At 52.6% G+C, this 24,852-nt stretch overlaps 1 protein-coding gene across 4 annotated transcripts in view; it reads left to right on the forward strand.

The window, feature by feature from the left end:
- The window catches only part of LOC103168229 (serine/threonine-protein kinase 10-like), a 40,700-nt gene extending 18,964 nt beyond the window's left edge, over positions 1–21,736 (forward strand). The window contains exons 7-19 of one of the 4 annotated variants that reach the window (XM_029073351.2): positions 2,189–2,270; positions 3,318–3,476; positions 6,484–8,625; positions 9,487–9,617; positions 11,359–11,482; positions 12,620–12,796; positions 13,517–13,649; positions 17,315–17,439; positions 18,212–18,397; positions 18,791–18,916; positions 19,908–20,021; positions 20,461–20,575; positions 21,684–21,736. In XM_029073351.2, the coding sequence (XP_028929184.1) occupies positions 2,189–2,270; positions 3,318–3,476; positions 6,484–8,625; positions 9,487–9,617; positions 11,359–11,482; positions 12,620–12,796; positions 13,517–13,649; positions 17,315–17,439; positions 18,212–18,397; positions 18,791–18,916; positions 19,908–20,021; positions 20,461–20,568 (3,607 nt within the window). In that variant the 3' untranslated portion in view covers positions 20,569–20,575; positions 21,684–21,736. Of the gene's footprint in view, positions 1–2,188; positions 2,271–3,317; positions 3,477–6,483; positions 8,626–9,486; positions 9,618–11,358; positions 11,483–12,619; positions 12,797–13,516; positions 13,650–14,778; positions 15,224–17,314; positions 17,440–18,177; positions 18,398–18,790; positions 18,917–19,907; positions 20,022–20,460; positions 20,965–21,683 lie in introns of those variants that run through there. The other 3 variants (XM_029073350.2, XM_029073355.1, XM_029073356.1) reach the window with 3 other exon arrangements.
- Positions 21,737–24,852: the final 3,116 nt, after the last annotated feature.

A 24,852-nucleotide genomic window follows, 5' to 3' on the forward strand; every position in this document is an offset into this window, starting at 1 on the left:
GCAAGCAGTTATTCTTCGCTCTAGCCCCGGGGTCAGTTTACCCACTCTTTGCTCTGGCCCAGTTTCAGTCCTGGCTTGTGGTTGGTTGTCACCGGTCAGTCCTTCAGTCAATTGTATTTATTAAATCTTTCTGTTTGCGTAAGCACTGCACTAAAGCACTTGCGAGAGTAAAATATAACAATAAACAGATACATTGCCTGTCCTCAATGAGCTTACAGCCTAGAGGGGAAAATAGACATTAATATAAATAAATGATAGAGATGTATATAATTGCTGTAGGGCTGGGAGGGAGGATGAATAAAGGGAGCGAGTCAGGGCGACACAGAAGGGAGTTGACGGAGAGGAAAAGAGGGCTTAGTCAAGGAAGCCATCCTGGAGGAGATGCGTCTTCAATAAGGCTTTGAAGTGGGGGAGAGTAATTGTCCGTCAGATATGAGGAGGGGGAGTGTGCCAGGCCAGAGGCAGGATGTGGGCAAGAGGTTGGTGACAAGTTAGATGAGGCCGAGGTCCAGTGAGAAGGTTAGCATTAGAGAAGCAGAGTGTGCAGGCTAGATTGAAGTAGGAGAGTAGCGAGGTAAGGACGGAGGGGCCGAGGTGATTGACTGCTCTAAAGCCAGTGGTGAGGAGTTTCTTTCTGATGCCGAGGTGGATGGGCAACCGCTAGGATTCCTTGAGGAGTGGGGAGACAAGGCCTGAACGCTTTTATAGACAAATGATCCGGGCAGCAGAGTGAAGCACGGACTGGAGAGAGACTGGAAGGAGGAGGTGAGGTCGGCAGTATCAAGTCACATATGATCCCTCTCTGGGCCTCAGTTTCTCCATCTGTGAAATGGGGGTTAATGGCCTCAGCCGCTCGCTCCTTGCCCCTTCCTTCCCCACTCTTGTAGGGAGGGCGGGTAGGCTCTGGTGGCAGAGGGGTCTTGTCTCAATGGACTATGGGCTTTCCAAGGAAGGTGTCAGGCCTCAGGGGATTTAAATGGTGTGGAAAATATTTCCCCTTCTCAAACTTAGAATGACACGAGCTTGGCTAAGACAAGAGAACAGCACTGATGGGAAACGAATTTTTGTAACTGAAAGAATAATAATAATAATGATGTTGGTATTTAAGCGCTTACTATGTGCAGAGTACTGTTCTAAGCACTGGGGTAGATACAGAGTAATCAGGTTGTCCCACGTGAGGCTCACAGTTAATCCCCATTTGACAGATGAGGTAACTGAGGCCCAGAGAAGTTAAGTGACCTGCCCACAGTCACACAGCTGACAAGCGGCAGAGCCGCCATTCGAACCCATGACCTCTGACTCCCAAGTCCGGGCTTTTTCCACTGAGCCACGCTGAGGTCAGGGGTCAAGGGAAGTACGTCTAGAAAGCAAAGTCCTAACCCCAGGATCCCCGTGAAGGACAGGAACTGTGTCTGATCAGATTATCTGTATCTACCCCAGTGGTCCCCTCTCAGGATGGCACCTGGAGAGTTTCCAGTACTCTACCAATCTCAACTACGGGAGGGAGAGTCAAGCAGGGGCCTACCCATTCCATCTCCAGCTTGGGCAGTGGCTCGCAAGTGTAAGGCCATCTGCCACACGTCAAAACTCACCTGTCCTGGGCAACCGCGGCACGGGAGAGAGTCGAGGGAGGAAACGCAAGTTTACTGCGTGGAAGGCGGCCACTTCCATGTTTTTACCAAGAAAACTCTATGGATACACTACCAGAACAGTTGCAGAAGGAGAGTGGGGCATTCTGAGAGAGACGTGTCCACGATGTCGCTATGGGTCGGAAACGACTCGACGGCCTAAAACCAGACAAGACCCCGGTGCTTGGTATTTAGTGTTCCACAGGTACAACCATGATGATTCATGATTACTATTATTATTATTACTATCGTTATAATCATTAGTAAAAAACAATGATGATAATAATGAAGTCTGAATCTGTCTCCTTAGGGAAATCTCCCTTGGGCAGGGATCGTGTTTGCCAATTCTGTCGTATCGTACTTTCCCAAGTGCTCAGTAAAGTGCTCTGCACACAGTAAGTGCTCAATAAATTGAGAGTGACACATCTGTCACCTGAGTGTTAGCTCCTTGAGGGTGGAGAGGGGAAATGTGGGGACTGAGGAAGGGAGGGGCGAGCGAGCCCAGGAAGCCCACCAGTCAAGGAGGGAAGGGGACAACATGTTTGTAATGGGCCTTGCAGGTCTGAAGACTTTAAGGACTTCCTGCGCAGATCCTTGGCTCGGGACCCAGACAGCCGGTGGTCAGCTAGTCAGCTTCTGCAGGTGAGTGGCCAGCCCTGAGGCAGGAGGCAGAGGGTCCAGAAACCCTGGGCCTGAGCCCTCATGACTCCCACCTCCGTTGCTCCCCCCTTCAGCCCGCTGTTTCCCCGCCCCTACAGTATCTCTCACAGTTTCATCACCTCGTGTGAGTCCATCCGGGGCAAGTTCCTCTGGCCCACTCTCAGGCAGAGACCACAGCCCCAGCACAGGACAAGCAGAGGAACCTGTTCCCCGGAATGGATGTGTATGAATGTGTGTGTATGCACGTGTGCTTATGCAGATCTGTGTGTACACGAGTGAGTCTGTGTGTTCTCGTGTGTGTCTGTATCAGTGAGGGCATCTGTATATGAGCTTGAATGGGTCTCCGTGTGTGCAAGTTTGTGCTAACGTGTGTCTGTGTGTGTGCGCCTGTGTATATGAGTATGTCCGGAGCACGTTATTGATCAAGCTGACCTCAGCAGAGGACCCAGCAATTCTGTGACCCTGGAAGAGAGTTTTGTGATGATGTGACCACAAAGCCAACTATTGTGTGTGTTCAGCAGTGTCTCTCAGTCCCTTTCCCTCCTCTGTGCGTCCCTGCCTGCCTGCCTGTCCTTCTCTCCTTCTCCTTGGCCGCTTTCCCTTCCTCTCCCTGAGTGTAAGCACCACTCCTTCTGCTTAATGTACGCATCATCGCTTGTGGTTTTGGGGCCTTCCTCCTTCCTAATGGAAATCCCAATCCTGGGAAGGAAGGAAGGAAGACAGGCCCAGGCCCCACTGACATCTCTGGCCTCCTGGCTCCTGACCTTCCTGATCTTCTGACCCCTCTGATCCTCCTTCTAAGCCCCTCACCCCTCTGAGCCCTCGGACCCCCTGATCTTTCTGACCCCCAGCCCCTCTGACCCACAGTCCTCTGACTTTGTGAACCCTCCTACCTCAGGCCCCTCCGAGCCCTGAATCCTCTGTCCTTCTGACCCCTCTGTCCTCTTACCCATCTGACTCCCTGACTCCTCTGAGATCTCTGATCGCCTTTCTTACCCAGCGTCTTTCCCTCTGCCCCTCCCTTCTCAGCACCCTTTCGTGTTGGAGGTAGAAGACAACCGGCCACTGAGGGAGCTCATTGCTGAGGCCAAAGCAGAGGTGCTGGAGGAGTTTGAAGAGGAGGAGGAGCAGGAGGAAGAAGAGAAGGAGAAGGAGGCAGGCAAGGAGGAGGAGGTGCAAGTCATTCTGGTAAGCAGTTCCCGGGCCTTGTAGTCCCACTTCCTTTGATGCCGCTGAGGGCCACGGGAATCCGAGGGGTCCCAGGCCTGCGATTATTTGGAGGAGACACTGGGAGGTGCCCCCCACCTCCATCCCCTCGCAGCTAGGAACTTTAGCTTCTTGAAAAGGAACTTGAGGCTCCCTTCCCCTCCCCTTCCACCCCTGCATCCCCCTGTTCCACCCAGCCCCTGCAACATACCCATTGGGAAGACAGCTGCTGTCAGTCTACAGAAGGAGGGGAGAGCAAGAAAGCAGTTTGGTTGTTTAAACAATTTTTTTTTTGAGGATTTTATCATGGTAAACTCCTCATAAGCAAGGCCTGACTCCAAGTCAGGTTTGTTGGTATGTTCCCAAGCACCTGATACAGTGTCAGTCGGTCATCAGTGGTATTTTTTGAATGCCTTCCGTACTAAGCGCTTGGGAGGGAAGAGTAGATTAGAGTTGGTACACACAGTCCAGTCTAGAAGGGGAGAGCGATACTGAAATAAATTGCAGATGGATATGGACATAAGTGCTGTGAGGTGGGGTGAAAATCAAAATGCTGATGGGGAACAACCCCAAGTATAGAGGTGGCACAGAAAGGAAAACAAATATAGGAAGCAGTAAGGCCTAGTGGAAAGAGCACGGGTTTGGAAACTAGAAGACCTAGGTTCTAAACCTGTCTCTGCCATGTGTCTGCTGTGTGACCTCGGGCAAGTCACTTAACTTCTCTGGGCTTTAGTTACCTTAACTCAGTAAACCTTACTTCTCTGGGGATTCAATCCTACTCCCTCCTACGTAGCCTGTGAGCTCCATGTAGGATAGGGGCTGTGTCCAACCTGATTAACTTGCATCTACCTCTTAGAACAGTGCTTGGCACATAGAACATACCATAAAAAATTAAAATGAGGGCTTAGTCAGGTAAGAGCTTTTGGAATAGACGTGATTTTAATAAGGCTTTGAAGATAGGAGAGCGGTGGTCTGTCTTATACGAAGGGGAAGGGCGTTCAGGCCAGAGTCAGGATGTGGGTGAGGGGTCAGCAGTGAGATAGATGAGACGGAGGTACAGTGAGTAAGTTTAGCATTAGAGGAACGAAATGTGCCGGCTGAGTTGTAGTGGGAAATCAGAAAGGTAAGGTAGGAGCAGGGGAGCTGATTGAATGCTTTAAGGCCAGTGGTAAGGAGTTTCCCTTTCCTCTCCATCCAAACTGCGATTATGCTCATCCAAACACTTATCCTCTCCCATCTTGATTACTGCATCAGCTTCCTTGCTTATCTCTCTGCCTCCTGTCCCTCTCCACTCCAGTCCATACTTCACTCTGCTGCCTGGATCATTTTTCTAAAAAAGTTCAGACTATATTTCCCCACTCCTCAAGAACCTCCAGTGGTTGTCCATCCACCTCTGCCTCTAAAAGAAATGCCTTACCATCGGTTTTAAAGTGCTTAATCAGCTCTCTCCCTCCTACGTTACTTCACTGTTATCCTACTACGGCCCAGTACTCACACTCTGCTCCACTAGCACCAGCTTACTGTGCCCTGGTCTCCTATCTCACCTCCGGTCTCCTTTCCTACGTCCTTTCCCAAGCCTGGAACTTCCTCCCCCTCCATATACACCAGGCCACCACTCTCCCCACCTTCAAAGTATTATTGAGGTCACATCTCCTCCAAGAGGCCTTCCCCATTTAAACTCTCTCTTTCCCAACTCTCTCTCCCTTCTACATTGTCTCTGCATTTGGATCTGTGTCATTTGGGCATATGTGAGCTCCACGGCACTTGTGCACATATCCATAATTTATTTATTTTATATTAATGTCTGTCTCCCCATCTACGGTAAGCTCGCTGTGGGCAATCTATCAACTTTTTTAAATTAAAAGGGTAAAGAGAATGGAAAGTTGGATATGTGGACGAGTCAAGTGCTTTAGTAGTACAGAATGTAAGTCAATAAGTTTCGAAATGTTACAGGTAACTGTGAGGGCATAAGATCTGTTGGCATGGAAGTAGGGAGTGGAGAGAAGAAAAATGAATCAGACGAGGCCAATTAGGAGGTGGGATTTCAAAGGGCTTTGAAGATGGGGAGAGTTGTGTGATCTGGTGGATTCGAACTGGGAGGGAGTTCCAGGTAGGCAGAATGGCATGAGCAAGGGGTTAGAGGTGGGAGAGGCAAGAAGGGGGCTCAGTGTGTAGGTTAGTTGGAGAGAGGAGTGAAGAGTAAAAGTTTGGGTGCGGTGAGAGAGAGCTGTTGATTGAGTTTTCTCATCTGTAATGGGCGTAAGATACCTGCTTTCCCTAGCTCCTTAGATTTTGAACTCCGTGTAGGAGAGGGATTGTTTTATCTGACTGAGCTGTTTTCCACCCCAGGCCTGGCACTTAGTATGGGCTTAATAATTACCAGAAGCAGCGTGACATCACGGGAAAAGCACGGCCTGGGAGTCAGAGGACCTGGATTTTTGTTTTTTCGTTTTCGTTTTCGTGGTATTTATTAAGTGCTCACTATGTAATTGGGTTGGACGCAGTTCCTGTCCCACATGGGGTTTAAAGTCTTAACAAAAGAGGTAATTGAGGCACAGAGAAGTGAAGTGACTTGCCCAAGGTCACACAGCAGGCAAGTGCTAGGATTAGAACCCAGGACCTTTTGTCTCCCGGGCCTGTGCTCTATCCACTGGGCCCCACGGTTACTCACTTAGGGTCTCAGTTTCCTCATCTGTAAAACTGGGATTTAATACCTACTCTCCCTCCCAGTTAGACTGTGAGCCCCACGAGGGACAGGGTCTGTGTCCGACCTGATTTTCTTGAATATACCCCAGGGCTTGGCATACCCTGAGTGCCTAACAAATGTCCCAAATATTATTACCGTTGCCATCGTTACTCTAGTGCTCTGCACATAGTAAGCGCTTAACAAATACCAACATCATCATTATTATTATTACTATAATTTAACTCTTCCAGAAGGCATCAGTGAGTCCCTGCCTTTCTTTCCTTCTTGCCCTCTCTCTTCCAGCCCCACCAGGAGCACAAGAGGGCCCTGCCCAACATGGGCGGCCACGGCTCGGAGCCAGAGAGGACCCCTGCGTCCAGGAGGTCTTCCCTGGGGGAGCCGCTGGGGAACGGTCCTCTCAGCAAGGAGGACCGGTCTCGCCCGCCGACGTGGAAGGTTCATCCCGAGACCCAGCAAGCCACCGGAGCTGTCCTGCCCCCAGCAGACACCCAGGAGCTTCCTCGGGAAAGCCGCCCGGCAGCCCGGCCAGAGGGCCGCCCCTCCGGCCAATCCCCCGGCCCTCAGGGGGCCGCCGACGACGAGAAGCTGGCCGCTACCCTCCAAGACCCCCCTAGGCTGAGGGCCAAAAGGGCGCCTGACTACCCGAAGCAGGCCAGGCGCAAGTCGGCTCCGACGCTCGAGGGGCAGAGGGCCTGGCCGGGGTCGATGAGGCTGCCCGGCAAGAAGCCAGCGGACTTCCTGAAGCTTATAAGACGACGGTCATTCTTCGGAGGAGGGAGGCCCCAGGACCCGGTCAAGGACGACGGGCTGGGGGCCACCCGGGGCGGGCGGGGGGACCCAGAAGTCCTTCCTGGACCTCAGAAGCCTCCGCCTCTTCCAGCTGAGCATGATGGAACTCCGAGGGGGACGCTTGCAGAGACTCCCACCCCCGAGGCCAGGGGAGGGACAGAATTCACCGAGCCTCATGGGGCAATGCTTAGCCCCTCAGAGAAGCAGGCCTGGGCAGAGGCGGGGTCTCCGGGGAGGCGAGCTTCCGTGGACTTAGAGAGGGGAGGAAGTGGGGCTGACCAGAACCTGGGAGCCGAAACCCACCAGGCCACTGACCCGCATAACAGAGAGAGAGCCTCTCCAGCTCCAGTCCCCCGCCCCCGGCTGGGAGGTCCTCAGGAGGCCCAGGAGGGCCCCGTTCAGAACACGGGTACGGCCGGCTTGGGTGGGACAGAAGGGAGCCGGGACCCCGTGGGCCCCGAGGAAAGGCTGTCGTACCCGGACGGAGGGCCGCCAGCGGTGCCTGGACGGCCGGATGAGAGGCTGCCCCGCGGGCCGGCACCGAGCGAGACACGGGCAGCCCTGGGGACGTCCCGACCTCCAAATTCTGAGCAGGCGGAGGCGGGGGGTGAGAACCGGGAGAGAAGGCTAGGAGTAGCCAAAACCCAATCCCTGGATCTCACTCCTGTCTGCAGCCCTCGTGGAAAGGCCCCAGAGTCACCAGGAGAGTACCTGCTGGCTGCACTCGATCTCTGCCAGGCGATCACTGAGGTTCCGGGCCTCCGGGGCCCGGCCAGACTCTCGGGACCCAGAGCCCCCGGAGGCACGATGGTGGCCCCGAGCTGGGCTGCGGAACCTCTGGTTCGGGCCGGGGTTCAGAGAGGAAGGTCGAGTCACGGGGGATCCCCTTCTCTTGATGCCCAAGCCAGGGTCCAGATGGGACACCGTTTCACACGGTCAGAGCCATCTGAAGAGAAGGTGCAGCTGAGAGACACCGGGGCCCGGGACCCCCGAGCAGAGGATGAGCCGGAGCGCGCGAGGCCCAACCAGGCGGGCGAGCGGAAACCACCGCCCAGAGAGGAGGTGCCCTTTTCGGGAAAGGGAGACCTGGGCAGGACCACTGATTTTGAACAGGAAGGTCCGAGAGGGGCAAGGGGGGATTCCTCCCCCGGAGAGATCCCAGCCCACGGCAAGCTGGAAGGGCCCGGGGCTGCTGTAGCCGCGAAGACTCTCACGACCCCCGAGGAGGAAGCCGAACCCCGGGACCCAGAGAGTGACCAGGGTCAGGAAGCCGGTAAAGGTGAAGATGACTTTCGGAATTCTACCCTGACGTTTTCCGGGCCAGCAGCTGGCGTAGCAAGAGAGGCAGAGACTCTGGCCGGTTCAGCAAAGGCGGGACCCCAAGAGCCTCTGACAGAGAAGAAGACGGTGAGCTTCTCCCAAGAGCCTCCTGGGTCTCTCGGAACGGCAAAACCCATGAGCAACGGACAAATGCTTAGAGAAGGTGCAACTTCTGGGAGAGACGCAGGATCTTCAAACTCCCGGGAAGGTGAACCGCTGGAAAGAAAGGAAGAACTGGCCGCTGGTTCTGGAGAGCTCCCTGCTGCCCTTCACTTCCAAACTCCAAGGATGCTGGCTGCAGGCAGCCTGACTCAGGTAAGTTGGAGGAGACGGAGTGATGGGGGATCGCAGGACCACCGGGAGCCCCGACTCTTGCCCAGGGACGTATCTGGTTGCCCTTTGTATTTGAAGAAGACCTGGTATGGACCTATTTTCTTAATGGCATTTGTGAAGTGCAATCTCTGAGCCAGACACTGCACTGAGTACCGGGATAGATCAAATCTGATCGCGTTGGACACAGTCCGCGTCCCACAAGGGGCTCACAGTCTTAATCCTCATTTTACAGATGAGGTAACTGAAGCACTTTGAAGTGATGTGATTTGCCCAAGGTCATACAGCAGACTAAGGGTGGAGCCAAGATTAGAACCCAGGTCCTTCTGACTCCTAGGCCTGTGCTCTATCCACTACATATTTATCTCATTTAGCATTTACTGAGTGCAGAGCACTGTCCTAAGCATTTGGGAGAGTACAGTACAACAGAGTTGGTAGACATAACCACTGCCGACAAGGAGCTTACAGCCTAGATGGGCGGGGGGCGGCAGACATAAATCACAGATAATAATAATAACAATAATAATTACGGTATTTAGTAAGCACTTACTATGTGCCAAGCACTGTACTAACCCCTGGGGTGGATTCAAGCAAATCGGGTTGGACACGGTCCCCGTCCCACGTGGGGCTCGCGGTCTCGATCCCCATTTTACAGGTGAGATAACTGAGGCCCAGAGAAGTGAAGTGACTTGCCCGAGGTCACACAGCAGACAAGTGGCAGAGCCGGGATTAGAACCGATGACCTTCTGACTCCCAGGCCACGCCGCTTCTCGCTACGGACGGACGTCCTGCGGGGCTGAGGGTTTGGAAGACTCTGTGACTCGAAACCATTGTTTTTGGCCCCAGGACACCACCTTGCTCCGGAAAACGGTGAAGAAAACCCGCAGGTTTGTGGTGGACGGCAAGGAGGTCAGTGTGACGACCTCCAGGCCCGTGGGTGAGGCGGACCACAGCAGCGAGAAACGGCGCTCTGCTCGGTGAGAGGTTCGGGGGTCTCTGGTGGGAGGGTCAACCGCGCGGCCCCCTTGAGAGGCAGGGTCAGGGCCTGCCAGTGTCTCCTAATCAACCGATGGTATTTATTAAGCATCACTGTGTGCAGGGCACCGTACTGAACGTTTTAGAGAGTACGATACAACAGAGTTCATTCATTCAAGCAAGTTTACTGCGTGCCAAGCACTGTACTGAGCGCTTGGACGGACACATTCCTGCCCGTAAGGATCTCACAGTCTAGAGGGAGATCACGGTCTACTACAAGTTCTAGACGCAGGCTGATTGGAGTGAAAAGGGATTTAATGATCTCCCGGCATTATTATTTGGTGGTAATAATAATAAAAAGAAGCAGCGTGGCTCAGTGGAAAGAGCACGGGCTTGGGAGTCAGAGGTCATGAGTTCGAGCCCCGGCTCTGCCACTTGTCAGCTGCGTGGCTGTGGGCGAGTCACTTAACTTCTCTGTGCCTCAGTTACCTCATCTGTCAACTGTGAGCCTCACGTGGGACAACCTCATTACCCCAGCGCTTAGAACAGTGCTCGGCACATAGTGAGTGCTTAACGAATACCAACATTATCATAAAAGAACTGTGGTATTTGTCAAGCGCACACTCGGTTCTGAACACTGTACTAAGAGTTGATAGACATGTCTCCTGCCCACATTGAGCTTAGAGTCTGGAAACCAGGAGGCGTTTCCAGCAGGGATGGGGAATCCGGGGCAGACCGTGGGTTAGAAATAAACAGGGAACCTGAAAGTCTCAACAAGGCCGGGCAAGAGATTAAATGGTGCGTTCATAATTAGCATGGTGGCATTTGCTAAGCATTCACTATGGGCCAAGCACTGGGCTCACAGTCCAAATAGGAGGGAGAACAGGTATTGAATCTCCATTTCACAGAGGCAGAAACTGAGGCACAGCGAAGTTAAGCGACTTAACCCCAGGTCACAGAGCAGGCAAGTGGGGGAGCGGGTGAGAAACCAGGTCCTCTGACACCCAGGCCTATGCTCTTTCCAACAGGCCACGCTGCTTCTCATTTAACTGGTCTATCATTCGGCGGCAATTTTAGTAAGCACCTCCTGCGTGTGAAGGGCTGTAGCTGACTCTTACTGACCAGTGCGCGTTTGGGATAACGAAACTGAAGTAGAGGATACGGTGCCTGCCCTCAGAGGAACTTGCAATTTCCTGAGGAAAGCAGACAGACACAGGCAATATAAATACAATGAGAGCAGAGGGGAAACCGCAGCTACAACGGGTAACAATGAAAGTAAGCCAAAGGCAATCAATCCGTGGTATTTACCGAGCGCTTACTGTGTGCAGAACACAGTACTAAGCGCTTGGGAGAGTACAACACTCAGTAGACATGTCTCCTGCCCACGGGGAGCTTACGGCTGAGGGAAGCTGATGGAACGACACGATCAGGGAATTGGGGATCAATCAGGAAAAAACTCCTGGAGGCTACTCCAGAGCTTAGCACAGTGCTTGCAGCTGCCGGCCAAAGTGGCAGAGGATGCAGCGATAAAATAGATTCCGGGGAATAGAAGCAGGGAGAGGGGGTCAGGGAGAGAGGAAAGGCCCCCCCTCAGCCCTGCCCAAGGGCTCCCCTGAGGGAAAGTTTCCTCATCTGGAGAATGGGGGTTTGAACCACCCTTTCTCTCGGGTCAGTCAATGCCTCGGGAGCTCTCCGAGATCCTCACAGGGCTGGGAAAGCAACCCCCAACTGTGGTCGTTTTAGACGCCAGGAACTGCACGAACTCCGGCTCCTTCAGAAGGAAGAGCAGCGAGCCCAGAGCCAGCTGGACCAGAGGCACCATCAGCAGCGGGAGCAGCTGTTCCGTCACATTGAGCAGGAGATGACGGTAAGAGTCGGGGACGCGGGGGTCCTCTCTCTGCCGCTCTCGGCTTGGGCACAGCCGGGTGATAGGGCGCTGGTGGGGGAGGCGGAGGTCTGAAGCGACTCGGGCTGGGGGCTTCTCTGGTCACCTGAGTGACCCTTTCCCTTCAGCCCGCCCTCCCAGGGGCGTGGGCATGTCTTGCCGCCGGCCTTTCTGGGAGAACGTCTGGGGCATGAATAATCTGATGTTTGGAAGGTGGGTGAACTCTTCGTGGCCTCCCCTGGGTAGAGCACAGTTCATCAGTCCTCTGCTCAGGAGTATTCATCCTCTGCTCAACAGTATTCATTGAGTGCCTACTTTGTGCAGGGGACTGTACTAAGCGCTTGGGAGAGTACCGTAGATTTTGGAGATCCCTGCCCTCAGGGAGCTGACGGTCTGGCCGAGGAGTAGTCGCTCAAAGAAACTACACCCCAGAGTTTAAAGACACGGACGGGGAGACGGGGGGTGAGCACTTGGGTGATGCAGAAGGGCAGTAGGAGGGAAAGAGGTTGGGGAGAGGAGCGACGAATCAGGGAAGGCTTCCTGGAGGAGATGGGCTTTGACAAGGCCTTTGAAGATGGGCAGGGGCTGTCGGACGCGAGGGGCACTCCAGGCGGGAGCGAGGCGTGGGGAGAGACAAGGACAGGGTCCGGTAAATAAGTTGGCTAGAGGAGTGAAGACTGAGAGCTGGGGTGCAGTGGGAGAAGGGAGTGGGTGGGGGGGGGGGGGGTGAATGTTGATTGAGGTCTTGCGGACACCACTCCTTCTGTGATGGCGTAAACGATCCGTTCTGTGGAAAGAGAAGCGGCGTGTCCTAGTGGAAAGATCAGGGGCCTGGGAGTCAGAGGACCCGGATTCTAATCCCGGCTCCACCACTTGTTTGCCGGGTGACCTTGGGCAAGTCACTTCACTTCTCAGTGCCTCAGTTCTCACTATAGAATGGGGATTAAGACTGTGAACCCTATGGGGGACAGTGACTGTGCCCGACCCGATTATCTTGCATCTACCCCAGCCCTCAGAACAGTGCCTGCCAGAGTAAGTGCTTAAGAAATGCCATTAAAAAAAAAAGTATCACGAGCGCCCCTGGGCAGAGGCTGAGATGTCGGCCGTGTTCGTGCACAGGGCAAGAAGCAACACTACGATCGGGAAATAGAGGCCCTGGAGCGGCACTACCAGTTGACCTCAGAGAGGTTGGAGGCCGAGCACAACCAGCGGGTGCGGAACGAGGTCAGGCGTCTGAAATCCCAGCAGCAGAAGGACTTGGCCAGGCTGCTGCCCGCTCCGAAGGAGAACCGGAAGGTAGCGAGTGAACCCGGGGACGACCCTCGCTGGTCGGAGGTGGGGACGAAAGCGTAGAGGTGGGGGGGGCTAGGCCGGGGGCGGGAGGCTGAGGGGCCCCTGGAATGTGTCCCGGTGTCGGGGGGCGGGTGGCAACCGGTGGCTGGGATACTATTTACGGGGAATTGGGAATTAGGGTCTGATTCTCATGTTGTTGTTTTTAAATGGAATCTGTTAAGCGTTTACTACGTGCCACGCACTGTACTAAGCACTGGGGGCAGATACCAGCTAATCGGGTCGGACACAGTCCCTGTTCCACATGGGGCTCACGGTCTTAATCCCCATTTTTCAAATGAGGTAACTGAGGTACAGAGATGTGAAGTGACTTGCCCGAGGTCACACATCAGAGAAAAGGTGGGCCGGGATGAGGACCCAGGTTTTTCTGACTCCCAAGCCCATGCTCCTGCTGATTCCCAAACTCCCCATGAGCAGGGATGACCGAGGCGCAGGAAACCCACTTAAAGCTCTTGGCCAAAATGGCTTTAGGAGAGTCTCCCTAAATTCCTGCGAAAGGCTTTAGCCTAGACTGTTTCAGCTGCAGAGGCAACATTTTAGAGCCAATAAGCTGCTTGGCTCTAAGTAGTCGGAATCCAAACCCAAAGCAGGCAGGTACCTGATGAGAGGTTGAGATCCTAAGGTAGCCGACCAAGCTCCTTCTGTCCGCTCCTCCCTCCCCCTCAGGAGCTAGGGCTCATCCAACAGCAGCAGCAGGAGCAGCTGAACCAGGTCCTGCAGAAGCTGGCCCAGGAACACAAGAAGAAAATGACTTCCATTGAGTGGGAATGCACCAGCAAGTTGCACAGCCTCAAAAGAGGTAGGAACGCGGCAGCCCGAAATCGAGGGCCTTCTGGGGCGGGAAGCGAACGTAGGGCGGCCGAGCTCGGTTCCGAGCCGGACCGCCACTCTGAAAGCCCCTCCCTGACATTGAGAGCCCATGGAAAAGGGCATCTCAAAGAGAGGATGCTTTCTGTCCTCAAATCCCCCCCACCTCCCGGTCCCCTAGATTGGGTGGGGGTCTGACAAATGAGAGTGGGGAGCCAATCTTGGCAAGCAGCACGGCCTAGTGGAAAGAAGCATAGGTCCGGGAGTCAGGGGAGCTGGGTTCTAAACTGGGCTTCTCCACCTGTCTGCTGTGTGAACTTGGACAAGTCACTTCACTTCTCTTTGCCTCAGTTACCTCATCTGTAAAATGGGGAGTAAGACTGTGAGACCCACGTGGGATAGGGACTGTGACCAAACCAGTTGGTTTGCATCTACTCCCAGAGCTTAGGACAGCGCCTGGCACACAGTAAGCACTTAACAAATACCAATAAGAACAAAATCAAAAAACCTCCCATTGGTAATCAACTAGAGATGATTATTGAGCAACTACTGGTTACAGAGCACGAAGCTAAGCGCTTGGGAGAGTACAATAGAGTTAGTAGCAATATTAACTGTGGTATTTAAGTGCTTACTGTGTGCCAGGCACTGTAATGATAGATATGATACGTAGATATTTCAGGAGATACGATTCCTGCCTTCAAGGAGGTAACAGTATACTAGAGGAGACAGACAATCAAATAAATTTCAGGGTGGGGAGACTCCAGAGTATAAGTCTATCTGAATAAAAGCCCAGTGTGAGGAGGATGAATACTTAAATTCATAGAGGGTGAGGACTCCAGTACATGGGGAATGAAGAAGCGAGGGAGAATAGAGTGGGGAGATGAGGGGTTAATCAGTGAGGACTTCCCAGAGGAGCTGTGATTTAGTGAGGCTGGGAAGATGGGGATAGTAGGGGTCTGACGGTTATGTAGGGGGACGGAGTTTCAGGCAGGAGGGAGAATGTGCGCAGGGAGCCTTCAGGGAGTAGTTAATGTTAGAGTGAAGCGTGTGGGATACGTTGTGGTGGGAGAGGAGCCAGGGTAGGCTGTAAGGGAAGAGTTGATGGAGTAATTGCCTTACAGCTGGCATCTTGATGTGGAGATGACTGGGCAGCCACTGCGGAGGAGACGTGCATACAGTGCCTGGATTTATAGCCAGGAAGACAGGGCAAAAGTAACTCTTTCCATTAACGAAAGATGAGCAGTCTTTCTTCAGAGCCAAGAGTCCTCCTCTGGGGAACCTCAACCCTTCGTATGGGTCTCCTTCAGGTGAACCCCGGGGCTAGAACTTGCTGGGTAAGTTCCCACAGGGGTCATTATCCACAAGGCCTTCTCCCCATCACAGACACGTGTGTATGCAGTCGATCAGTCCATCAGTGGTGTTTATTGAGCACAGACTGTGAGCACGGGACTAGGAGCTTCAGAGAGTTCAATGCTAGCAAGCTGGGTCACACGATCCCTGCACACAAGGAGCTTACAGTCTACAGAGGGAGATAGAAATAAATTTCAGGTGGGTATGTACATAGACTGTGAGCCCGTTATTGGGCAGGGATTGTCTCTGTTGCCGAATTGTACATTCCAAGTGCTAAGTACAGTGCTCTGCACATAGTAAGCGCTCAAATACTATTGAATGAATAATCAATCGATCATTTATTGAACATTTACTGTGTGCAAAGCGCTGTATTTATTGAGTGTTTACTATATGCATTGTACTAAGTGTTTGGGAGAGTACAGTACATCAGAATTAACAGAGACAATCCCTGTCCTTACCAAGCTGACAGTCTAGAGGGGGAAGATAGACATTAATATGAATAAATAATTTATACTATATAATTTAAAGATACGAATGTAGTTCTGTTGTGTTTAGGGTGGGGCGATATCAAATGTCCAAAGGTCACAGATCGAAGAGCGCAGACTTACTAAGCATTTGGGAGATTAGAATACAGCAGTTGGTAGACACATTCCCTGCCCACAAGGAGCTGACGGTCTTCCAGACAGAGGAGACAGACATTAAAATGAATTACGGTTACGTATGTACGTAAGTGGTGTGGGGCTGAGGATGGGGTGAATAAGGGGTGCAAATCCAAGTGACACAGAAGGGAGACGGAGTCAGGGAATGAGGATTTAGTCGGGGAAGGCCTCTTGGAGAAGTACTTTTAATAAAGCTTTGAAGGTGGAGAGACTGCTGGTAGGATACGAAGGGGAGGGAATTCCAGCCTAGAAGCATGCAATGGCCGAGAGGTTGGCGGTGAGATAGATGAGATTGAGGTACAGTGAGTAGGTTGGTATTAGAGGAGTGAAGTGAGAGGGTTGGGTTGTAGTAAGAAATCAGGGAGGTAAAGGTAGAAGGGGGCAAAGTGGATGAGTACGTTAAAGCCAAAAATTCTGTTTGATGTGGATGTGAACTGGGGGTTCTTGAGAAGGGTGGAAACATGGACTGAACGGTTTTGTAGAAAAGTGATCTGGGCAGAAGAGTGAAATGGACTGGAGTGGGGAGAGACAGGAGGCAGGGGGTCAATGAGGATGCTTATGCAGTGGTCAAGATTGGATAGGATACGTGCTTGGATCAGTATAGTAGCAGTTTGGATGGAGAGAAATGGGCAGATTTTAGGGGTTATGAAGGTTGAACCAACAAGATTTTGTGATAGATCGAATATCGAAGATAATGTCTAAATTATGGACTTGTGAGATAGGGAGGACAGTAGTGCCGTCTACAGTGACAGGAAAGTCAAGGTGGGAAGATGTGGGGTTCTGTTTCGGACATGTTAAGTTTGAGCTGATTGTGAGACATTCAAGTAGAGATGTCCTGAAGGTAGGAGGAAATATGAGGCTGCAGGGAAGGAGAGAGATCAGGGCCGGAGATGTAGATTTGGGAATCATCTGCACAGAGATGGTAGTTGAAGTCGTGGGAGTGAATGAGTTCTCCAAGGGAATGGGTGTAGATGGAGAATAGAAGGGGGCCCAGAACTGAGCCTTGAGGGACCCCCACAGTTAGGGACTGGAAGGCAGAGGAGGTGCCACCGCGAGAGACTGAGAGGGAGCAACCAGAGAGATTGGAGACGTAAGTGCTGTGGGGCTAAGGGAGGGGTGGATATTAAAGTGTTTAAGGCGAGCACACACACAAACGTGCACATGCACACACGGGTGCCTGCATGCTTTCAGAGCCAGAGGATCAGGGGAGATTAAGCTCTGGGTTCCGTGCTAGGAAAGGGCCTTCCAGACGCACCTCAACCCTCTTCCCTGGGAGAGGGATGAAGAGTCTCCCCCCGGGGCCTCGAAGCCTCCTGCCCAAGCAGGGGAAGGCAGGAAGACCAAGCCTCGGCCAACCCCGGCCGAGGCCCAGCCAGAGCTCTGCCGGGGACGTTTTCCTCTGCGAGCTACTCTGGGCTGGTTGAGGCCTTCTTGGATGGTAGGAAGAAGGGCTTGGAGGAAGAGGAGGAGCACGAAGAGGAGTCGGAGGAGAAGGAGAAGATGTTCTGGCACCAGGTGGTATTTTCCCTCTAGATTGGACTGAGTGGTGGCTCTACCATTGTGAGCTCTTTGTGGGCAGGGAACATGTCTCTCCCAAGCACTTAGTACAGCGCTCAATAAATACGACTGACTGACTGGCTCTCCCAAGCCCGGGAATCGATCATCTGGAAGCTGGAGCAGTCCCACCTGCAGGACAAGTATCAGCTGTTCAAGCAGCAGGTCAAGGAGCAGTACAACTTGCAGGGACAGCAGCTGATAAAGCGCCAGGAGAAGGTGAGGTGATCTCCACCATCCGGGCCTCCCCCCCATCCCCCACCGGCCCCTCTGGAGAAGTGACCCCTGGGTGCTTCTCACTGCGGGGGCGGGAGAAAGCCGCTGGGCTTGGGAACTCCGGGCCTTTGTGCCTGGGAATTCGGGCACATCCCTCTGAGCCAGTCGTGGGGCGGGTCTAGGACGTGATCGCTTTCGATCCCTTCCAGTCGCTCTACCCCTTCAGAATGGCTTCAGGCCTTCTGGATCTGCCCCCCTCTCCCGACCCTGGCTTATGCAGAGGGGTTGTCCTCCAAATACCATCATTAAACTAGAAATGAGAGGCGGCGGGGTCTAGAGGGAAGAGCGCGGGTCCAGGAGCTAGAAGCCCTGGGTTTTGGACTCTGGGACTGCTGCTAGCTGCCGTGTGGCAAGTCACCTAAGGTCTCTGGGGCTCCGTGTCCTCATCGGCCTGCCAAGGCTGTGGTGAGGATGAAATGAGAAGATGAATGTGTGAAGTGCTTTGAGGAAATGAAAGCTCCAGGCCAGTTCCAGGTGGACTGACTGCAGTTTTTAAGGGGGAGCCATGTAGGTGTGGATGTATTCGAGGAAGCTGTAAAACCGGCTCCTGGGGAACCCCCTTCCTGCGGAGTGACCGGATCAGACTTTGCCTAACCGCCACTTTGGCCCAGACAAAGGAAACGAGCTGGAGCTGGGTCCCCTTTTCCCCTCACTTCCCTTTTCCCACAAAATCCCCGTCAGGGCTGCTAGGTCACCGGGGCCCTGTACTTATCAGGAGAAGGAGCGAATGCACAGCTTCCACCACCTCCTCCGGGACGACCTAAGGAACAGGCAGACCCAAGAAAGAAGCCAGCAGCAAAAGACTGGTCGCCTCCAAGCCAAGGAGCGCCTGACCCAGTTCAAGGAGAGCCTGAAGAGCCAGGAAATGAGCGGCTCGGAGCACAGAGAACACATAAAACAGGTAGCGACGCCCTCGATGGCCAGAGGCCCCGAAGTTTTCTCCAGGGGCTGCAGGCTAGGCATGAAGGTGGCTTTTAGCCACGCTTTCGGTCCCTGCTCCGGGGAGCACAGGGTGTGTCTGAGTTGGTAAAAGAGATGGGCACCCTCTATTGCAAACTCCGCTCCCGGCAGCCTCCTGGCACTCCTCACTGCCTCGTTCAATCGGGTACAATTACCGAAGGTGAGAGAGACACCTCCCTGACTCCCCCGAGTCAACCGCCCCTAGCCCGGCATCGGGCACCGAGCCGGCAGGGAGGCCGCCTGAGTTCCTGCTGATGCCCGCCTCTGGAGGGGCTGGGGAAGCTTCGGCCATTAGCCCCCTCCCTCAGGACGACCCTGCCCCTTCCCCTCCTAGTTTCTGCAACAAGAGGACGTGCGCCAGAAAGCCGAAGCTGAGGAGCAGGTGAAGCAGCACCAGGAGCAGTTGCAGGAGCTGCAGCGGCAGCTGGAGGTCAACGAGGATGAGATGGGGCAGATGCAGGTGAGTGCGGGACCCTGACCTACTTACGATAGTATGTTAAGCACTTTGTGCCAAGCACCGTTCTAAGCACTGGAGTAGCTACAGATTACTCAGGTTGACGCGGTCCCTGTCACGTATGGGGCAAGGAGGTCTGCAAGAAGGCTGATTGCGGCGGTTGAGCCGAGATACGTCAGGTGTTCGGACCAGCATGGTAGCGGTTTGGATGGCGAGGCCAAGGGTAGATTTTCTAGAGATTTTAAGGAGGAAAATCCAACGGGATTTGGCAACAGGATGAAAGGGAGGGAAGTGTCCAGGATAACGTCAGACTTACCAGGCTTCAGAGGTGGGAGGATGGTGGTGGTGACGACTGTGATGGGAAAATTAGGTGGAAGAGGGATTTTGGAGGGGAGGTTTTGGAAAGGTTGAGCTTGAGGTGTCAGAGGTGGCCTAGAGGCACCTCTGGACCAGGAGGAAATGCTCGAGCACAGAGAGAGAGCGGTCAGGGCTGGTGAGGTCGATTCGGGTGGTATGGTGGTAGTTGATGCCCCAGGCGTGGATGAGATCCCCAGTGGATCAGCGTAAAGAGAGAAGAGAAGGGCATCTAGAGCAGAGCCCTGAGAGACGGCCTCCGTTAGCGGGTGAGAGACAGGGGAAGAGCCGGGGAAAGAGCACAGGCCTGGGAGGGAGAGGACTCGGGTTCTAATCCCAGCTCTGCCACTTGCCTGCTGTGTGACCCCGGGCAAGTCACTTAACCTCTCTGTGTTTCAACTTCCTCACCTGTAAAATGGGGATTTAATACATATGTTCCCCCTCCCACCTAGACTGTAAGCCCATCAAAGGGTAGGGACTGTATCTGCTACCGATTTGTACATTCCAAGCGCTTAGTACGGTGCTCTGCACATAGTAAGCGCTCAATAAATACTATTGAATGAATGAATAGAAGCCAGAGAAACAGACACGCTATTCTTTCCTAGGGGCTTTGCAAGTTAATGCCTTTTTCTCTGCTCTTTAGGCTGAAAAAGTCCACCTTCTGAAAGAACAGGAAAACAAAAAACTAACAGGGCTGGACGACGAACACACCATGGAACTGAGCGAATGGCGAGAGAGACTAGTTACCCGCAAAGAGGTGAAGCTTGGGACGGTGAGGCCAGGGAGGACGGGAAGGTGGTGGCCGGGGCCGGACGGGGCGTGGTCATCGGTCTGGAGCCGGGGACCCGGCTGGAATGGCTGGACCGGCACCTCTCGGGCACAGGATGGGAAATACGGGACCGGGGTCTCAGGCCCCTAGAAGCTACTAGGGAAGATGGAGTGGAAAAGAACAGGCAGGCTGGGGAGGCGGGCGGGATGGAGTGTGGGGCCTCCTAAGGCAGGAGGGAAGCAGCGAGCCGTGCTCAAAGGGAACGAGCCTTGGGGGATGGGAAAAGGCCAAGAGATGATTGGAGAGTAGCTGCTCCCACACAGGATACCTTGGCCTTTCCTTTCTCCGCAGCTGCCTCAGGGGAGGTGCAGAAAATGCTCGGCAGAAGGCGGGTATGAACCACGGCTTCCTTTTTCCTCCTCTACAGATGCTGGAGGACAAACTGTCTAGCAGACTCCTACTTCGTGCCCCAGAGTCGCAGCGAGGCAGTGAAAGCAGCTGGAAGCTGTCCCGCTTCTTCTCCATGCTCCACTAACCTCCTGGTCAGTGTCTGTGGTGAAGATTGGACTCTCAATCCAGCCAAGGCATTTACTGAGTGCTCACTGCTGAGCACTGTACTAAGCACTTGGGAGAGTACAATACTATGGTGTTGGTAGAGATGATCCCTGCCCTCGAGGAACTTAGTCTATAGTGGGATATAGATAATACGCATCTATTAGATATATATATATATATATCTTTTAGATATAGATTAATATAGATGTAAAAAAATAAGGGAAGCAGCAGAGTAGAAGGATATGTACAGAAGTGCCAGGCGGGGCGGGGGTGGAGTAAGTACTGAGTGCATACACGATACAGAACAGTAATAATAATAATAAACGTGGTATTTGTTAAGCGCTTCCTACGTGCCGAGCACTGTTCTAAGCACTGGAGTAGATATACAGGGTAATCGGGCTGTCCCACGTGGGGCTCAGTTTGAATCCCCATTTTACAGATGAGGTAACTGAGAAGTAAAGCGGCTCGCCCAAGGTCACGCAGCAGACGAGTAGCGGAGCCGGGTTTAGAACCCGTGTCCCTTGACTCCCAAGCCCACGCTCATTCCCACTAAGCCACGCTGCTTCCCAAGGCGAGGAGATGAGAGGTTAGTCAGACAAGGCCTCTTGGAGGAGAGATGATTTTTGGAGGGCTTTGGAGATGGGGAGAGAAGTGGTCAGTCGGATACGAAGGCGGGGGAATTCCAGTCAGGAGGAGGCCGTGGGTAAGGGACTGACAGTGAGAGAGACAAGACCGAGGTTCAGGAAGGAGAAGCAGCGTAGCCTAGCGGAAAGAGCATGGGCCTGGAGGTCAGAGGACCTGGGTTCTAATTTCCGCTCCGCCATTTGCTGTATGACCCCGGGCAAGTCACTTCACCTCTTTGTGCTTCAGCTACATTATCTGTAAAATGGGGATTGAGACTGTGAACTCCAAGTTGGAACCTGTCGGCGGCGGGAAATGCATCTGTTAATTGTTACATTGTAATAATAATAATAATAATAATGTTGGTATTTGTTAAGCACTTACTATGTGCAGAGCACTGTTCTAAGCACTGGGGGAGATACAGGGTAATCAGGTTGTCCCACGTGAGACTCATAGTTAATCTCCATTTTACAGATGAGGTAACTGAGGCACAGAGAAGTTAAGCGACTTGCCCACAGTCACACAGCTGACAAGTGGCAGAGCCGGAATTCGAACTCATGACCTGCGACTCCCAAGCCCGGGCATTTTCCACTGAGCCATGTTGTACTCTCCCAAGTGCTTAGTACAGTGCTTTGCACACAGTAAGCACTCAACAAATACAATTGAATGACTGCAACTGAATGAACGTGAACTGTGTGCAAGTGGATGGTACAGCGCTTGGCACAGTAAGCGCTTAATAAATGCCATAAAAAAGGTTGGTTGGTATTAGAACAGCGAAGTGTGCAGGCTGGGGTGTAGTGGGAGAGAAACAAGGATAGAGCTGATGGAGCGCCTTAAACGCCTTTTGAGTGCCTCTCCCCAGAGTTTAGAATGGAGCTCCACACAGAGTAAGCCCTCAACAAATACCATCGATTGACGCCCCACTCCAGCGCTATTCACGAATAGTCCCGCTCCATCGAGTCCCCCAGCAGCTACTCACGTAGGAATTACCTTCAAGTTAGGAACAAAAACCCCAAGCTCCAGATGTACACCTGTGGTTTAGAGGACAGATAATTTTAAAACAAATACAATTCCTACACACCCAGTTCCGCTAAAACACATATTCACCTCACCATTCAGATAGAACGCCACGGAGACCGTTCTAAAGTCTTCCATCGTTTTAAATCCGAAACCAGAGCACGGTTGTCCTCATGTGGCCCAATCTGCCGGTGAGCGAAGAGTGAAGGAGCGAGCTGTTTTGTTTGGGGGGTGCCCACGCAGACCTGATGCCAGCCCCAGCCTCGACCTTCCTCCGCTGTTCACAACCTTGTCCGTCTCCGAGTCTTTGCAACTTCCCCTTATTTGACGGAATAAAATCGAAATGAGTGGCAAGAATTACGGTGGACATAACAGTTTATACGGAAAATAGGCAGTCACTGTGGTAGCTCTGAACCATCTACCCCGGTCCTTCATTAAATCAATTCTTACTGATTCAACAAGAGTTGAATGTGATCTCCCTTTAAAACAAGGCTCTTTGAGAATAATAATAATAATTTTGGTATTTGTAAGCGCTTACTAGGTGCCAAGCACTGTTCTAAGCGCTGGGTAGATACAAGGTAATCAGGTTGTCCCACGTGGGGCTCACAGTCTTAATCCCCATTTTCCAGATGAGGTAACGGAGGCACAGAGGAGTTAAGTGACTTACCCACAGCTGATCCGTGGATTAGAACCCATGACCTCTGACTCCCAAGCTCGTGCCCTTTCCACCGAGCCACGCTGCTTGTCACGGGCAGGCTTCGAGGGCAACATTCCACTCCATCATCATCACATTATTATTTCTTACATATAGTCCTCATTCTGTGCTGTTCCGGGGATGGCAAAGCTAGAATTATGCTTCCTTCCTTGTTCCTTCGCACATGGTACCCCTGTGAGCCGGGGACGTGGAATGCTGTCCCCCTCTGCAGGTAGCACAGTGGAAGACCAGCAAAATCCAAAGCCCAAGTGTCGGGGGAAGGATGCGTGGTTCTTTAAATCCGTCAGTGATATTTACTGAGCGCTTACAATGTGGAGAGCACCCTACTGAGGACCTGAGAGAGTACAACAGAGTCGGTAGACATGTTCCCTGCCCACGGTGAGCTTACAGTTTAGACGCAACTCACTGCTCAGTAGTGAAACAGACATCTCTCCAAAACAGGTGTTATCTTGAGCGGAAAATCAATGATATTTGAGTGCTTAATGTGTGCAGAGCACTGTACTAAGCGCTTGGGAGAGTGGCAGATACGTCCCCGGCCCACATGGCGCTTACAGTCCGACACCGGCTTTCCCCGTGGTTTCTACCAAGGATTACTTTTATCAGAGGGCCTCTTTAACAGGTGGCTAATTGGGGGGAGTTTTTTACCCACTGTCTTCATTTCACACTTTATGAAACTCCCCTCACAACAATTTTCAAGTTGCTGCTCTTCTCTCAACCCCTCTCCATTCACTTTGAGACGTTTCTACACCCACACATACACACATTCAAGAGTCTAAATTTTGGGAAACGTGGCTCCAAGTACGTTCAGCGTTTCCTGGGAGAAGTCTCGTTTTAGCAGTGGGAGGATTCCCATTTTTTCAAACGTTTAGCAGGGGAATTTCTTTAGAGGGATGCGCCCGAGAAACGTCTGAGCGACTGGTGCCAGTCAACCGTTAGTTCTACCGCCCTCCTATCTCACTATGCTCCAGGAATGTATCCCAACTGCCCGGGACGGAAGGGAAGAAGACAGCATCGCAGGCTGGCTCTTTCTGCCCTCTAAGTCTCAGCCTAAGCAGAAAGATGTGGAGGCTCATTAAACTCTCACTCCTAAATCTCCAGGCCTGGTAAGATTTCCTTCCCTTGGAAGCATAGAAAGACTACACAGAGGAAGTTCGTTTGCACGACAAATGCCATACCCTTCGCCCTCTAAGAAGTCAAGGGAAGCCAGAATCGTCATTAAGGCAACTTGGAAAGAAGTAGTTTAGTGGCTGTGTTTCTGCCTGGACCAAACAGGAGGCCTTTCAGTCCCGAATGAATTGCGTATTGTCACGTTCCCTCATTTAGAGAAAGACAGACATAGGCATTTTCAAGGGCTCATGTCCCGCGAGGCCTGAAGACAAACACCCTGCTGTCATGGTCAGTGGCTATTTCGGACGTCCAAGTGCTTACCGCTATGGCACTCCTCATATGGGCCTGACATCCACTGAAACTCAGGGACTGTCACCATCTCTGTTTCCTGCTGGAAAACGCAGCAAAACCCCTGAAGACAGAAAACCGAACCAGGGATAATTTACACGCAGCGCTTAGGCCCGGTTTGGACTGGCGACAAGCAAGAAGTTTGTGGCAGACACTTGACTCCTCTGGATCTGAATATTTCCTCTTTTAAATCACTCAGTGGCATTTTTTGAGTGCTTACTGTGTGCAGAGCCCCGTACAGAGCACTTGGGAGGGTACCATGCAACAGATTTGATAGACATAAATTATGCATTATAAAATATTTACATTAATGCATCTCCCAATCTAGACCGCAAGCTCATTATGGGCAGGGGACATGACCGCTAATTCTGTTGTATTCTCCCAAGCGCTTAGTACAGTGTTCTGCAAATAGTAAGCACTCAATAAATACCGCTAATCGATTGATAAATAGGAGCC

The sequence above is a fragment of the Ornithorhynchus anatinus genome, chromosome 10, assembly GCF_004115215.2.
Source record: "Ornithorhynchus anatinus isolate Pmale09 chromosome 10, mOrnAna1.pri.v4, whole genome shotgun sequence".
Classification (NCBI taxonomy): domain Eukaryota; kingdom Metazoa; phylum Chordata; class Mammalia; order Monotremata; family Ornithorhynchidae; genus Ornithorhynchus; species Ornithorhynchus anatinus.